Genomic DNA, 18,326 nt, shown 5'->3' on the forward strand with positions numbered 1-18,326 from the left:
TTGGCCTTTAACGACGGGATTTTCCATCGTTAATCAATAATTATTGGCCTTTAACGACGGGATTTTCCATCATTAATAGTACAATTTCTTGTAGTGTAAAGGTCTAAAGCTAGAAGTATATATAACATTTCGATTTATTTAGGAGAAAAAGAGCTAGTTCATTATCAAGGGATAACAATTCATGAGTATATGAGGAGATCTCTGATTCTCTAGACGACAATGATTCTCCCAAAAGTGTTCAAAATTAAATAAAGCTAGCAAATACAGAGTATACGTCATTTAATAGAATTAACCGGTTACAGTGTTTAAATCAATAAACCGTTAAAATATTTATACAAAAACTTATACTATATGACGAACGTCGACCGGTCTTATATATAAGATCAACTTTTTACCAACTAGTTATACATTGTGATTAAATAGTTATTTCAATAACTATAATCAACCAAATTATTGTACTTTATAATCAAATAGTTACACTTTGTCATTATATAGTTATACTTTTAAATGATGACATCAACAATCTTATGCGTATGACTGTTTCATAGAAAATACACTCAAATAATTATCAAAACATAGTTAAAATTAAAATGAGGGATAATAATGTATCCACCCGATACGGTAATTAAATGAAGCAAAAAACCTTCACTTTTCTCGTGTTAAACAAAAAAGTAGATATTGAACATGATGATAAAATTGTCACGTGGTATTACAGTAACGGAAAACGTGTGTAAGACCTACACACACAACATAAGATATATAGATCGATCACACTCACGAGTAGAACGAAGAAGGCACAAGTATATATATATACATAGTGTGGTGCGTTGGGTTAAGCTAAGCTAGACGGGCTTATCTCATGTTTGCTTCACGTAAGCAGCTACATATATTGTGTCTTTGCTTTTTCGCGTGGCTTTAAAGATTTGTCCTCCTACTTTCTTCTTCTTCTTCGTCTCCTCCTCTTTCTCTCTCCTCTTCTTCTCCTTCATCATCTTCTCCATTTCTCACAACCCCCCAATAAAAATAAAAATAAAAATAAAATCATCCCTAGAAAAACAAACCAACCCAATGAAACACTCACCTACTTTTACACCCGCCTCCTCACTTATATCACCCCTCAAAAAAATCATATAAGAACAACCCTAACAAATTCCTTTAAAAAAAATAAAAAATAAAAAGTTTGGTGTGATCATATTTCATATATCATAATGAGTTGTGCAAACCCTGGTGGTGGTAGTAGTAGTAGTAGTGGAGGAGGAGGGAGTGGTGTTGGTAGCGGTGGCGGTGGCGGGGGACCGTGTGGTGCTTGTAAGTTTTTGCGTAGGAAGTGTGTGGTTGGGTGTATATTTGCCCCGTATTTCGATTCGGAGCAAGGTGCGGCCCATTTTGCAGCGGTGCATAAGGTGTTTGGAGCAAGTAATGTGTCAAAGTTGTTGTTACACATTCCTGCTCATAAGAGGCTTGATGCTGTTGTTACAATTTGTTATGAGGCTCAAGCTAGGCTTCGTGACCCCGTTTATGGTTGTGTTGCTCATATCTTTGCTCTTCAACAACAGGTACCCCTCGTATTTCACCTATACTTCCTCTGTTCTTTAATACTTTTTTATACATATATATCTCATGAAATTAAACACAAAAAATTTAACGTGTTATGCTGATTTTGTAAAATTTGTTTCCTTTTTACATAAATCGATCAACCTAGCTAAATTGATTGAAATTCGAGTTATTTCGATGAATTAAGGTCATTCGTAGTACTACGTATTATCTTTGTTGTTTCATTCAAGCTTCATATGGGTTCAAAACTCGTTTTCATATAAGTTTATAACTCATTTGTGCACATTTATTAATTAGTTTAGCTGGTAAAATCTCGTGAGTTAACACACCATCACTTGAAATTTCACTTCAAAATTTTCTATGAATAAAAATATTAATTGTCGATGTTGCATGTATTAATGTTCAGTTGTCAAGAGAAAATGTGGCATTCACATTCAACCGACTAGTTTGTTCGACTTTGTTGAGATTTATGGTGGATTTATGTTTAGAAGATATATTCTTTTTCATTCTTATAATTTGATTTCTTGCTTGTTGAGATTATATTTCATTCTTAATTTTGAGGGAATTGTAATTAGAATTGAGATTCAACTTATTATAATCGAAATCCTAATTAATTATATATGTCCTTTTCTTCATACATTAAAACCTTAGAATAATTAAAAATGAGTGTATTGTCCTTGTTATTTTAGGTGACACACAGGTCACATTATGTTGAGGTTCATCTAACATATATCTTCGAATTAAATGCAACTTAAATATCACTTATAAGATATATCTATAAATATATATAAAACATTGAATAAGGAAAATGCACATAGAATGAATGACCAATTATATGGTCTTAATTATAATTATATTTCATATCAAGCATAATTTAGGTGTTCCACATAGTACCATTATTAAATGAGGAATAAACTACACTAAGTAACTTCTAAGCAACCTATACCTAGCTAGCTTAGCTATAGTTCAAACTATATATATTAATTATAAGTATACAAGTTCAATTCTAGTTAACCTTGACAATTAAGAGAATCATTAACTTAAGACTTAACCATAGAGGGAAATAATAAACTTCCACAATTCGAACATGTAATCAATATTACTTGCCCCGCTAAGCTAAACTTTCTATAACGAGGGATATTTTAATTGTTTAATTTAATTTCAAAAACATCGTGTAATTTGGTGACGGGAATTTACTGTAATGAGGGTAACGCTGTCAAAACGTGTTACCTCGAGGGAAGAGGAGATCGAGGGAATAATAATAATAATAATGATTGTGGTTAAAGGAAACAAGTATTCAACTGCGTTACTGAAATTGAGGGTACATTTGGATTGCCATAAAACAAAGGAAAATACAAGTAGTATGTTTGGAGGATCGAAAACTGCAGCTAGCAGCATTAGTAATATTTGTCTGGGATTCTGGTGTTAAAGGTTGGTTAGCCAATTTTTTTGTGCTACGTGAATTTAGCAGGGATTAAGGAATTGGTCGGTTTCTTCCTTCTTTTTTTTCTTCTTTTTATTTTTCTAATTTATGTTTTATAAATATTATTAATCTTATTAGTTTTGTTGGAAAAAGAGGTAACCTTAACCTTGTTTTATATATTTATACATTTTTTTTTAATGTTTGTTGGCTTACCAATTATCCCCCCCACATGCTTCATCAATGGTAAGTATGTAGGGACATTATGTGTCCATTTGACTACTAACTCAAAATTTTTCATCCCCAATTTTCTTGGTCTTGAGTATGAACTAAGGTAAGTAATTACCTTGATTTTATAAAATAATTCAATATTATTTTGTAATACTAGTATGGACTAGTTGATTTCTTTTATCGATAGATCAATCCAGAATAGATTATGGCCTTGTTCTGTTCACTGTATTTCAGTTATTTTATGACTAGTAAGGATAATTAGTTAAGATAATTGCTGATACGGGATAGATAAATTCAATTTGATATAAGGTTTATAGTAAGTTCATGTGAACATAATACGTAGTACAACCGTATTACTTTCTCCGTTCCTTGAATATTGCACCATTGTTGATTTTAATTACGCTTACGTGCATACTTTGACTCTTAATATATTGAATTATGTATAAGTAAAATTTATTAAAGAAATTATATTTAAAAAATATATATCGATATGAATCTAACAAGATCTCACATGACTACAATTTTTCTTAGGTAGGAATCACAAAAATGAACAAATGTCTAATGTGAATTGTGTAAAAAATAAGATGTTGCGATATTTATGGAACGGGGAAAGTATTAAAATTAGCATATTCTAGAAAAATATATAGGTTTAAATATGATAAGTTTATGAAAAATAAGTGTTACCCACGTGCAATTTACAAGTAGAATAAGTTTGATAAATTCTATGAGTAATAAGTTCAAATAAGTAAAAACAAAGTGAAAAAACGCGCTCCTTTAGCCTGTTCAATTGATCTAATACTTGTGCTTGTAGCAAATATTATAAATGTATGAGAGTAATTTTATATCGAACGAATAAGTTCAATTCAACACAGTTATATACTTCGTGTTAAAAAAATAAAAATGTTCATAATGGTTGTACTATTGTATCATTATATGAATATGCATACATGTTGCTTTTATCTATCAACTTTATATTGTTTCCCATAAGAGGTGGATCGATGATCAATTTGTTTAAGGGATCAAAGTACAATGTTAGCGTATTTATGCGTCCAAGTTAAAATAAATAATTTGTATAGATTTTCCGCAAAGTAATTGAGAAAGAGATTGAAAACAAAACATGTATCATATGATTAACTTGGAAGTATACTCCAACTAGAGTTTTTATCAAGATTCTATTTTAATTAATCAAGAATTGGATGCACATACTGACCTACATAACTCCTTGTCTGAATTAGCTATCCAGCTTATCATACATCAAAATTAACGTGGTTGAGAGTTTCTTCAAACACGTTGGCCTCATACAGTCTAGTCATACTTGTAAAGTTAGTTGTCGCATTATTCCAAATCCTAGTAATAAAGAAAATATAAAATCCCCTTAATTTATGAAAGTTTTTACTTTTTTTTCCGCGTCATTCTATATAATAATAAGTTGGGTTTAATCGTGAAATATAGTATTCTAACATTTCAATCCCTAAAATTAAAAATCTAACATTTCGAAAATGATTTACTTTGTATAAATGTTGCTTTTACTAGATTGGAGAAGTAAAATATTTGTGAAACTTATATTATATACAGCTTAGATAGTTTCTCTAGATTCTAATAGTCATGGTTATACTAAGTTTGTTATTCCGTAATAATTAATGTTTGTCTCTCCTTATATACAAGGTTGTAAATTTACAAGCGGAGCTCTCATACTTACAAGCACATCTCGTAAGCCTAGAAGTCCCAACACCACCGCCGCCACCACCCCAACCACTAATGCCGCCACCGCAACTATCAATCTCCGACCTTCCGTCAGCATCAACCGTGCCCGCCACCTATGACTTATCCTCACTATTTGACCCAATGGTTCAACCACTATGGGCAATGCAGCAGCAACAACAACAGCAACGAGGCCCAATGGACCAACGCCCATATGGATCGGGTGATAGAGGCCCAAACATTGGTCCTACCTCTAACATTGGAGGGGTTGATCTTCAAGCAGTGGCACGTGAGCTGCTTCATAGACATGGATCTCCAACTTATGGGCACATGCATGATCCATCACCTTCATCATCCATGTCTAAATGAGATAAATTGACTCCCATAATTAACAACAAGTACTTGACCCGAAACCGTTTTGAGATGGTTCAGATTAGAGAATTTGGGTTTACATCAGTACAATTTGGATAACTGATCTGCCCTTTGTCGTAATTATTATTGTTACTATTAATTTCTTTTCTTTATTTATCTTTTCTCTTGCCTTACTGAATATTTTGTTATATAAACGCTAGAAAAATCAATTTTTCGTTAATTGTATCATTTATATGTAGGTTTAATAGCAAACTTTAGTGCGGAGTATATTTTATGTTGTCTATCTTCTTTGAACAAGTTGATTTGGCCTTACTTTCATGATTTTTTTTTTAATTATTGTGGTTTCGTTTTAAAAATATTATAATATAAAAATACTATTCAATTTTACAATTGCTACATATATTAAACCTGTAGCCACTACAATCTTTGAATCGTGACCGTTTATTTTTAACATTAAATTTGGTGAGAACCTTCCTTAATATAAGAACCTCCTTATAATGAGAATCTTTGATAGTCGTTAAATTAAAACAAAATGGACAACTTAGATTACATCTGGCGAATTAAATGAATCTCCCTCCTGATTGAACTAGATGCGGTTCCCTCACTCCCTCCTTGTTGAACTGACAATTTCTCTCTCCTTATCTCCCTCCTCAACGAATTTGCTTGAAATGCACTTGAAAAACCGCAAATTATGTCATAATTTCGCGAAGATTGTAGAGATTTTGATGTATTTTACATTCTACTTTCGATTTCTTTTGATTTTGTTCCTTTAATTGATTTTTTTGTTGAATTTGCTTGAAAATAAACTCAGTTGTCTGCGAATTTGGCTCAAATTTCTACAAATTACTCACTCTTCGTTTTGCAATTTCTTACTCTTCATTTTGCTTCATAATTTTATAAATTTAGTCTCAAATTTGATATTTTTGTCAATATTAAGTAACAAATTCAGTCTGCAAAATCGAATTATGCGGCGGCGTTGAATTCTTCATGATTTGAGAAGTTGATCTCGGACGCATGTATTACTTGCTAATTTGATTGAATTAGATTTCTAGGTTTTTAGTTTCTCTAATTTATAAATTTGCTTTGATCTTTGCATATTTATTGAATCAATTTTCGGCTTGAAGTTGTAAATTCAGTCCAAATTAAGCATGGATACGTTTCTTAATTTGGTTAGTTTACTCCCAATTTCTTAAAGTAAACCAAAAACTACATTATTCCTATCATCTGGATATTAGTAGAGAGGAGGACGACACATCATGGATAACTCTTCATCAGAGCTTTCAATCTGGTCAATTTGCCAGGGAATCTGTACTTGATCACGTCCTAAGGCGAATTAATATGGCAAGCAGCGCAAATGCAGTCTTGACAGCCATGCTATTTGAAGAGCTTATTAAGAAATTCCTCTATACAAAGTTTGTTGAGTTCCTCTTTGGTTACGTTTAATTATATTTACTTGTACCTTATAATCTGCATATTGTGTTAGTTAAGTTCTAAAACAGGCCATAATTTGTGCAGCATATTGCTAACCGTGCTGGAAACAAGAATTGGTGCTTCTGCTTCCTGTTTTTATTGCCATTATTAAACTACTTGTTACAGAGACTAAAAATGTGTTAAAGTAAATAAAAATTGAACAAATGTAACCCTAATATCTCTTAAAGTAAACTAATTGTTACAGAGGCTTGTTCTAGCTCCTGCTTGTTGTAGTCATTTGAGAGTGATTAGGGCTGCAAATGAGCCGAGCCGAGTCGAGTAATAACCTTATCGAGCTAAGCTTGTTAAGGAACATTGGTATTCGAGCAGGCTCGAGCTTGAACGAGCTTTAATTTTTTTTGTTCGAGCCAGGCTCGTTTAATAAAATACTTTCTCGGGCTCGGCTTGAGCTTGCTCGTTTGTATTTCGAGCTCGAGCTCAAATCTTAACGAGCTTTAAACGGGTTTTAGTAAATGATCGAAAACCTATTCAATTCAAGGGTACTTATAGTGGCCATAAAGATTGACGAAATATGAAGAAGTAGCTAATTTGGAAGTCCAGCAAAATTCTTGTTGATTGTCGTGATTGAGAAGACTAAAAGAGGAAGCAGGAAATATGAATGTATAATTGACAAAATTCAAGCAAATATGCATTGACTATTGAGTTTCTAGATATATAATTCCTAAAATTTGTTTACTTTTTACCATATTAAATTTAGACTTTACCATTATACAAAATAATACATATTCTATATTTAAATTTGTATTATTCTATTAAAATATTTTACAAGCTATAACGGAGTTATAAACGGGCTACTAACGAGTTACAAAAGAGATATAAACGGGCTGTTCGTGAACAATAACGAGCCGAACGGGATGTTGTTCGAGTAAAGCTCGTTTAACAAACGAGCCTTAAATATTTGCTCGAGCTCGTTCAATTGCTTAATGAACGAGCTTTGACCGAGCTTTGACCGAGCTTGTTCGCGAGTTGTTCACGAACGTCCTAGCTGAAGGAAATAATGCCCTTGGTCCAAGTATGCATTCTATGTTAAGTCTAATAAATGCGGTTCAGTATTAATTAACAAGTTAATAATTCAGTGAGATCAAGTGAGCTGAATGCCTAGCTAGAGGCCGCTTCAGTTCAAGTGGAATTAATGATATTAATCCACAGCTTACTCTTGACTGAACCCGTAGGGTCACACAAATAGTACGTAAACGGATCAAGTATTTAATGGCATTAAATACTCCATCTATGAATATTCGGAACCGACGGATCTTGGTTTCAGTGGGAGCTAAGATCGTCACAGGCAAGAAATGAATACTCCGGAAACGATGATATTGCCGGAAACGGAAATATGGATCGTATCGGAAATATGAATATTATCCAAGTCGTAGATGTTGCCGGAAACGGAAACATGGTACGTATCGGAAAATATTGTTGGAAATGGAAATATTACCAGAATCGGAAATATTACCGGAAACGGAAATATTGTCAGAATCGGAAATATTACCGGAATCGGAAAATAATTCCGGAAACGGAAATATTAAATATTTGTTCGAAACGGAAATTAATTCCGGAATCGGAAATATTAAATATTGTTCGTATCGGAAATAGATTCCGGAAATGGAAATTTAATCGGAAGCGTATCGTACGAATTAGCATCGGACGAGGCCTGCCGGACGAAGGCCCAGCACGAAGCCAGGCCATCGCCCAGCAAGCACGCACGCCACAGCCCAGCGCGCACAAGGCCGCGCATGCGTGGGCCGCGCTGCGTGGGCTGCTGCTCGCATGCGTGGGCAGCCCTTGTGGCTGCCGTGTGTGTGTGAGTTTGAGCTCATGCGAGATTCCTGAATCTGCAAGAGTCAGTGTATGATTAAATGTCTATTCCTATTGGATAAATTGATTAAGTAGAATTCATGTAGAATTCTAATTCCAATTAATTCGCATCCTACTAGGATTACGATTCCTTTTCCATAACTCTATAAATAAAGGCCTAGGGGTCATAATTTATATACAAGTTTCAAAGTATTCAAAAGTGAGTTTTTTGAGAGAAAATTAAAACCCATCTTGCCCCAAAAGTGCCGAATTTTCTGAGTACCTTAAGGGCGATTCTAGTTGGTCAATCTTAAGGCGGATCCGGACGTGCTGTGGACTTTCTACGGAGGGACGACACTTGGAGTCCTAAAAGACTTGTTCTTGTTCGGTTCGGGCGCAGCTAGGGAAGGCACGCAACAAAGAGTATGCATCTAAACTATGCTAAATGATTATGTGTAAATAATATGTTTCCTGGGTTAATGGTTGTTTCCGCATGATTTATGTAAATGTCATATGTATCATAACCTAACAGTGGTATCACGAGCCCCTTATTATTTTCATAATCTAAATTGCATGAACATGGTTAAATATTACAAATTTGCAAGAATTAAAAGGGGTGATTAATTTTCGTAATTGTTAATTAATTGCAAATTGCGTTTATTTAATTATATGTACGCAGTTTTTCGGCAGTTTCTTCATTACTCATCCGAATTGAGTGATTTTTGTGTCAATTCCGCATGTAAAAGGCATTCTAAAATTTTGACAAAAATAGTATTTTTCTGCCGAACCCAGAATTCTCAAATTCGAAGCCTAACTATGACTTTTCGAAGGTTTTAGTTTTTCGGATGCAAAATTTCGTAAATTTAAGATGTTAAATTAAATATTTGCGATTCTTGTTGATAAATCTTGAATTTTTGATTGACCTACTGCATATGTTTAACAAGTTTGAATGCCTAGTCTTGTTAATTATGCAATCTAATTTGTAATTATGATTAATTTGTTGAAAATTAGAATAATTTAGAATTAATTTGATTTTCATAATTAATTGTAATTTAATTAGAAACCTATGATTAAAAACCACCATAAAAATTGTAAATTTACGATAAATTTTAAATTTTTATGACCTAGACTTGAATCCATATCAATCGGAAATCAATTGGATAATAAATTTTCGATTTTTTCGCCCTAAAATTATGAAATTAATATTATTTATTAATTTGTCATTAATTTTAAATATAAATTTTAAATTTTTATGCGATTCGTTCAAATAACTTGCACGCACGAAGCAATGGACGCTTCGTGTTACCCTTAAGGGGTGTTGTATAATGCGGGCATGCGACGACGAGCAAGGGAGCTCGTCGCCCGTGCGGCACGAATGCAATGAGCAAGGGCGTAGTGCACGAGCGCAAGGCAGCAGCCCTGCCTTGTGTCGTGTGCCACGAGCAATGAACGGATGGGCATGGGCGAGGGGCGAGCCAAGGCAGTCGCGTGTGGGCAGCAAGCGAGCTGCGCCACAGCGCGCGCTGCCTCGCACAACAGCGCGCAACCTCGTGCGCAGCGAGCGCAAGCTCGCGTGCCACGAGCGCTGCGCACAGCATCACTCGCGCGCACAGCGCGCGACGTCGCCCGCCCAGCGAGCGATGTCGCGCACCAGCGAGCGATGGCTCGCGCGCGCGCAGCGAGCGATCTCGCGCGCCAGCGAGCGATGGCTCGCGCGCACCAGCGAGCGATGCAGCGCCCCAGCGAGCGATGGCTCGCGCGCACCAGCGAGCGATCTCGCGCACCAGCGAGCGCGGTAACGCGCGCGCGCTGCGAGCGATAGCTCGCGTGCGGTGGGCGCTGTGCGGAGGCTTGCGTATGGGACAGCAGCAGCTATGCAACGAGCGCATGGGCTGCGCGCACATGGCCAGCAATGGCTGTGTGCGTACAGCCCATGGGCGTGCAACGCATAGGATGTTTGCGTTTCGATTAGATCGTTTTTGAATGTTTAATTTGAAAATTTCAGTTCACGTAATTTTAATTGATTTTAAAATTAATAATTTGAATTAATTTCTTGTATTTTAATTTTGAATATTATAATTATAATAAATGGCATTTATTCTAATTATTTTACTAAAATTAAAATCATAAATTAATTTAAATGTGACTGAAATTAAAATTAAATTTTTGGATTCAATTATAAATTTATATGAGCTTTAAATTTTAATTAAATTTGTATGTTTCCGGTTAGACTAGAAATACAATTTTATGTTTAAAATTAGTAAAGCATATGAATTTATTGGTTTGAGTGGGAGTGCTTTTAGTCATAAACTCTTGATTAGGTCTACAAATCCTTAAGGTTAAAACAACTCGATTAGAATTAATAAGGACTGAATAATTGGTAGATTATTGGTGACCTTGATTAATTGCTGCAAATGTTTACGTGATGCATAATGTGTTTTAACTAACCAGCTATGTGGGCCATTCATGATAATGAATGGGTGAATGGTATATATTGTATATGTACTGTTTTGCAGGTTATGAAGTGACTAGTATGGCCCAAATAGGATAGAAAATATGGTCTGCGTACCATTAATTTGAATGTAATTGGTCTAAAGCACCAAAGTTATTTTTCAATTCAAATATGGTCTGCGTACCATCAAATAGTTGTAATTAGTTATAACTTATCCTATTTGAAGAAAATGGTGCCTCCCACGGAGATTTTCAAGACGGACTTTGAAGTCAAAGCTTCAAGATGAAGTCGGGCCATACTAGATCACAAATATCTTATGCATGTTTTAAGTTATTTATTGCTTTAAATATGTCTTAAAATGCATGAGATCAAAAGCTTGATTATGTTGCATGATTAAGGATTTTAGTTCACTTAAAATCTAACCAACATAGTAAGAGCCTTAAGTTCCAAACTTAAAAATTGAGTTAAAAGGTGCCATGCCAAAATATACACTTGCTTGGATATCCTTTACATCAATCTAGTAATAGTTTTCGCTCAGCGAGGTGTTACTTATTGGTCCTAAAGGGGCAAGGTACACAAATAATTGTGAGTACATGTTAGTTTTGGTGAAACTCAACGATATAAGTAAGGAGTCCTTTTATGTCGTGGCAAATTCGATAGGTTTACCTAATAAGTTCTTAGACGTACCTATCAACCAAGAATAGTTTCTAGACTATTAGCAAAAGGCTTTTGCTTACCTAAGATGTTCTAGGATTAAGTCGACAAACTGTGCTTAGTTCTTCAATGATTTTAGGATCTTGGAATCATTTTATTCACACCTGCCGGAACACATAACTTGAATAAAATGCTTAATAAACATTGAATTATGCATGTATGCTAGAATTTAAGTTTATTAAGAGAAACTGTGAATGGTTATTTATTTGTTTATTCTTTTCAATTGTAGTTTTAATATGGCAAACAACAATCAAAACATCATCATGGGTTCTGAGCTTATGGTCAAGCTGAACCTGACAAATTTTCTTGAATGGGAAGCTAAGCTAGTTGAAATAGTCAAACTCAATGGACTTGAGTATGTACTATCACATCCCATGCCAAGCTACTATGCCAGAGACATGACCCCTGAGAGATTTTACGCCTGGGATGCGGATCTCAAAAAGGTTATGAGTCTCATGCTGAACAATATCCCTGATGATTGGGCTAGAAGGTTTGTAGCCTATGAACCTTTTACGCTCATCAAGAATCTGAGGGATATCTGTCGTGGAAGTACGGAGGACAGGGACCTGAACGTCCATGAGTTGATTGAATCAATGTCTGGGCTAAAGGTTAGTTCTCCCAACAGGTGTTATAGGATGGAGGTCCAAGAAACACATGTTCAGCTCCTTCGCACTAAACAGAGGGTAGGCGTCCCACTGAGGTTCCATGTGGATCTTATGTGTTCATATTTTGATCGCCTAAGTCTACTAGGAACACCAATAAGCGAAAGGATGGCAGTCTCTGTCTTGCTCAATTCACTACACAGTGGGTTTGGTCGCTTCAAGCAACAATACCTAAGTGAACCAAGAGAAGAAACAGTTGCAGAATTTATTCACCTTGTCAGAAAGGCTGAAATAGTACTGGACTGTGAAGCCAAAGATTTACTCAAGGCTAGAAAGAGACCATTCAAGAAAGGTGGAAAGTCCAAGGGCAATGCTAAATCAAAGCAGGACAAGTCCACATCAAGCTGTCTTTATTGTGATGGAATAGGCCATTACAAAAGAGAATGTCCAAAGCTAAAGGAAGATCAGAAGAACGGAACAGTCGTTCCATCTTCAGGTATTTTCGTTATAGACTGTATACTTGCTAATTCAACTTCTTGGGTATTAGATACAGGTTGTGGCTCACACTTATGTTCCAATCCACAGGGACTAAGAAGAAGTAGAAAGTTAAGCAAGGGAGAAGTCGACCTACGAGTGGGAAATGGAGCACGGATTGCTGCATTAGCCGTAGGAACTTACTATTTGTCGTTGCCCTCCGGGCTAGTTTTGGAACTGGAAGAATGTTTCCATGTTCCAAGTCTTACTAAAAACATCATTTCAGTTTCTTGCTTAGATGCTAAGGGATTTTCCTTTATAATAAAAGACAATAGTTGTTCGTTTTATTTTAAAGAGATGTTTTATGGATCTGCTAGATTAGTCAATGGACTTTATTTATTAGATCACGACAAACAAGTATATAACATAAATACCAAAAAGGCCAAAAAGGATGATTCAGATCTCACCTATCTGTGGCATTGTCGATTAGGCCATATAAACTTGAAACGCTTAGAAAGACTTCAAAGGGAAGGAATTCTAGAACCATTTGACTTAGAGGATTATGGTAAATGCGAATCATGTTTACTTGGCAAAATGACAAAGCAACCTTTCTCTAAAGTTGGAGAAAGAGCAAATGAACTATTGGGTTTAATCCATACAGATGTATGTGGACCAATGAGTACAAATGCTAGAGGTGGTTTCAGCTACTTTATCACTTTCACTGATGACTTCAGTAGGTATGGTTATGTCTACCTAATGAAGCATAAGTCTGAATCCTTTGACAAATTCAAGGAATTTCAGAGTGAAGTAGAAAATCAATTAGGCAAGAAGATCAAGGCACTGCGGTCTGATAGAGGCGGTGAATATCTGAGCTATGAATTTGATGACCATCTGAAAGAATGTGGAATTCTATCAGAATTGACTCCTCCTGGAACACCACAATGGAACGGTGTGTCAGAACGGAGGAACAGAACCTTGCTAAACATGGTCAGGTCAATGATGGGTCAGGCCGAACTTCCATTAGAATTTTGGGGACATGCACTAAATACAGCTGCACTCACTATAAATAGAGCTCCGTCTAAAGCTGTCGAAAAGACTCCATACGAATTATGGTTTGGAAAGCCTCCAAATGTGTCTTTTCTTAAGATTTGGGGATGTGAAGTATACGTCAAACGATTAATTTCAGACAAACTTCATCCAAAATCTGACAAATGTATCCTTGTGGGCTATCCAAAGGAAACAAAGGGGTATTACTTCTACAATACATCTGAGAACAAAGTGTTTGTTGCTCGAGATGGTGTCTTTTTGGAGAAAGATCACATTTCCAAAATGACAAGTGGGAGAAAAGTAGACCTCGAAGAAATTCGAGTCGAACAACAAACTCTAGAGAATGCTCAAGATGACATTCAGGATGAAACTCAGAGATCTTTAGAAGAATCTGGTGAGAATCATGGTCAATCTAGAAATGTTACCCCGCGTAGATCGCAAAGATATAGATCTCAACCGGAAAGGTACTTAGGTATTTTGACGAACGAGAGCTATGACGTTCTATTACTTGAAAGTGATGAACCTGCGACTTACAAGCAAGCTATGACGAGCCCTAGCTCCAAGCAGTGGCAAGAAGCCATGCAATCTGAATTAGACTCCATGTCTGAAAACCAAGTATGGGATTTGGTCGATTTGCCAGATGGCTACCAAGCCATTGGAAGCAAATGGGTTTTCAAACTGAAAAAGGACAAGGATGGGAAACTTGAAGTTTTCAAAGCTAGATTGGTTGCAAAAGGTTACAGGCAAGTCCACGGTGTGGATTACGATGAAACCTTTTCACCAGTTGCAATGCTAAAGTCTATTCGAATAATGTTAGCAATCGCTGCATATTACGATTACGAAATATGGCAGATGGATGTCAAAACTGCTTTCTTAAACGGCGTTTTAACAGAAACTGTGTTTATGACACAGCCTGAAGGTTTTGAGGATCCAAAGAATGCTAAAAAGGTATGCAAGCTAAAGAAGTCAATCTACGGATTGAAGCAGGCATCCAGGAGCTGGAATATACGTTTTGATGAAGCAGTCAGTGACTTTGGTTTCATCAAGAACGCGGACGAATCTTGTGTATACAAGAAGGTCAGTGGGAGCAAAATTGCTTTCCTAGTATTATATGTCGACGACATATTGCTTATCGGAAATGACATTCCTATGTTGAACTCTGTCAAGATTTGGCTTGGGAAATGTTTTTCGATGAAGGATCTAGGAGAAGCACAGTACATATTGGGCATCAAGATTTACAGAGATAGATCTAAAAAGATGATTGGACTTAGTCAAAGCACTTATATCAATAAGGTGCTTGATAGGTTCAAGATGGCGGACTCCAAGCGAGGCTACCTACCCATGTCTCATGGAATGACTCTAAGCAAGACTCAGTGCCCAAAAACACTTGATGAGCATAGACGAATGAATGGGATTCCATATGCATCATTGATTGGTTCAATAATGTATGCTATGATATGTACACGCCCGGATGTTGCGTACGCACTCAGTGCTACGAGCAGATACCAGTCAGACCCAGGAGAGGCGCATTGGACTGCTGCCAAGAATATTCTGAAGTACCTGAAAAGGCACAAAGATGACTTCCTGGTCTATGGTGGAGATGATGAATTAATTGTTAAAGGCTATACGGACGCAAGTTTCCAAACCGACAAAGATGATTTCAGATCACAGTCTGGGTTTGTCTTCTGCCTCAACGGAGGAGCAGTAAGCTGGAAAAGTGCTAAGCAAAGCACCATTGCGGATTCTACAACTGAAGCGGAGTACATTGCTGCACATGAAGCAGCAAAGGAAGCTATATGGCTAAGGAAGTTCATAGGAGAACTTGGTGTAGTCCCCTCCATTAAAGGACCAATAGCCCTGTATTGTGATAATAACGGAGCTATTGCACAGACAAAAGAGCCTAGACACCACCAGAGAGTCAAGCATGTACTTCGTAGATTTCACCTTCTACGAGAGTTCGTTGAAAGAAAAGAAGTCGAGATAAGCAAAATTGGAACTGATGACAACATATCAGATCCATTAACTAAACCTCTGCCGCAAGCGAAGCACAACTCGCACACTGCAGCTATGGGAATCAAGCATATTGGAGAATGGCTTTGATGTCTCTGTTTAATGTTTTAAAGTTTTAGAGTTTAAATCTTTGTAAAACATTATTGGTTAATCATTCACAATAAATGAAAGGAATTCATTTTTCCATTTAATTTGTGGTTTATTAAATGATGAGTCCCTTCAACTTGACGATATATTCAAGATAGACTGTCAGGACCAGTCCTGTGACTAAGAAATGTCTATCAAGTGAACTTGAATGTCAAAGGTTGAAAATGGTCCCTAGTCGGAGTTTTCTATAAAATTGGACGCATAGAAAACGTTAGACGATTAGAATGCAAGATGACTAGTAGTTCTGTTTCTTGAACTATGTGGACATGGCAATGTCATAATCATTTGCATAGATACTTACTTTGGGAAGACTAGTATCGGACAAGACCTATGAAACTTTACTGTAAGAGATGAAAGTCTGTCATAAGTAAATTTCATTAAATTATTAGACACTAAATCCTCAATACCTGAGTGATTTGAGATTACTTGTTTGAGAACTGGTTGCTTTGACGTTGACCAACCGTCGCACCGTAAAAGGAGGCTATAAAGGCAACGCTCAGGTAATCACCTATCAAACGAAGTCTAATCTCAAGATCGCAAGATTGGGATTGTCCTCCCATAAATCGGGATGAGATGCTTAAAAGTTGTACAAGGCCACTCGGAGAGCTAGAAACTGTGAAATGCATGGCCGTGCTCGGATGAATCATAGGCTATGATTATCTGTTTATTTGATCAGTTGAACTCTGAAACCGAGGAACACCTCTGGACATAATAAGGATGACAACTCTTACCTTATGTTCAAGAGCAAGCATCGAGCGACAAAGGAATTAGGAAATGCACACTTGTCCCTAAGGACAAGTGGGAGACTGAAGGAAATAATGCCCTTGGTCCAAGTATGCATTCTATGTTAAGTCTAATAAATGCGGTTCAGTATTAATTAACAAGTTAATAATTCAGTGAGATCAAGTGAGCTGAATGCCTAGCTAGAGGCCGCTTCAGTTCAAGTGGAATTAATGATATTAATCCACAGCTTACTCTTGACTGAACCCGTAGGGTCACACAAATAGTACGTAAACGGATCAAGTATTTAATGGCATTAAATACTCCATCTATGAATATTCGGAACCGACGGATCTTGGTTTCAGTGGGAGCTAAGATCGTCACAGGCAAGAAATGAATACTCCGGAAACGATGATATTGCCGGAAACGGAAATATGGATCGTATCGGAAATATGAATATTATCCAAGTCGTAGATGTTGCCGGAAACGGAAACATGGTACGTATCGGAAAATATTGTTGGAAATGGAAATATTACCAGAATCGGAAATATTACCGGAAACGGAAATATTGTCAGAATCGGAAATATTACCGGAATCGGAAAATAATTCCGGAAACGGAAATATTAAATATTTGTTCGAAACGGAAATTAATTCCGGAATCGGAAATATTAAATATTGTTCGTATCGGAAATAGATTCCGGAAATGGAAATTTAATCGGAAGCGTATCGTACGAATTAGCATCGGACGAGGCCTGCCGGACGAAGGCCCAGCACGAAGCCAGGCCATCGCCCAGCAAGCACGCACGCCACAGCCCAGCGCGCACAAGGCCGCGCATGCGTGGGCCGCGCTGCGTGGGCTGCTGCTCGCATGCGTGGGCAGCCCTTGTGGCTGCCGTGTGTGTGTGAGTTTGAGCTCATGCGAGATTCCTGAATCTGCAAGAGTCAGTGTATGATTAAATGTCTATTCCTATTGGATAAATTGATTAAGTAGAATTCATGTAGAATTCTAATTCCAATTAATTCGCATCCTACTAGGATTACGATTCCTTTTCCATAACTCTATAAATAAAGGCCTAGGGGTCATAATTTATATACAAGTTTCAAAGTATTCAAAAGTGAGTTTTTTGAGAGAAAATTAAAACCCATCTTGCCCCAAAAGTGCCGAATTTTCTGAGTACCTTAAGGGCGATTCTAGTTGGTCAATCTTAAGGCGGATCCGGACGTGCTGTGGACTTTCTACGGAGGGACGACACTTGGAGTCCTAAAAGACTTGTTCTTGTTCGGTTCGGGCGCAGCTAGGGAAGGCACGCAACAAAGAGTATGCATCTAAACTATGCTAAATGATTATGTGTAAATAATATGTTTCCTGGGTTAATGGTTGTTTCCGCATGATTTATGTAAATGTCATATGTATCATAACCTAACACTAGCTCATTTGCACCCCTAAGAGTGATGCAGGATGTTGTCGTTTACAATATGTTGATGCATTTTAGCAGTTGGTTTTGGCTTGGTCTGCTGCAGGGTTCAGGTTCTAATCTTGCAGTATGTCTTAGGGTGTTGCGATTGGGTTGTTGTTGTTGCAGGTTGTTAGCTAGTT

The 18,326-nt window shown here is 36.7% G+C and overlaps 1 protein-coding gene across 1 annotated transcript; it reads left to right on the plus strand.

The window, feature by feature from the left end:
- Window positions 1-819: 819 nt before the first annotated feature.
- Window positions 820-5,575, plus strand: LOC110798098 (LOB domain-containing protein 18). Its single transcript, XM_022003238.2, has 2 exons — window positions 820-1,556; window positions 4,871-5,575. Exons 1-2 carry the CDS (start codon window positions 1,209-1,211, stop codon window positions 5,273-5,275), a joined length of 753 nt encoding a protein of 250 aa, XP_021858930.1. The 5' UTR covers window positions 820-1,208; the 3' UTR covers window positions 5,276-5,575.
- Window positions 5,576-18,326: the final 12,751 nt, after the last annotated feature.

The sequence above is a fragment of the Spinacia oleracea genome, chromosome 2 (genome assembly GCF_020520425.1).
Source record: "Spinacia oleracea cultivar Varoflay chromosome 2, BTI_SOV_V1, whole genome shotgun sequence".
NCBI lineage: Eukaryota > Viridiplantae > Streptophyta > Magnoliopsida > Caryophyllales > Amaranthaceae > Spinacia > Spinacia oleracea.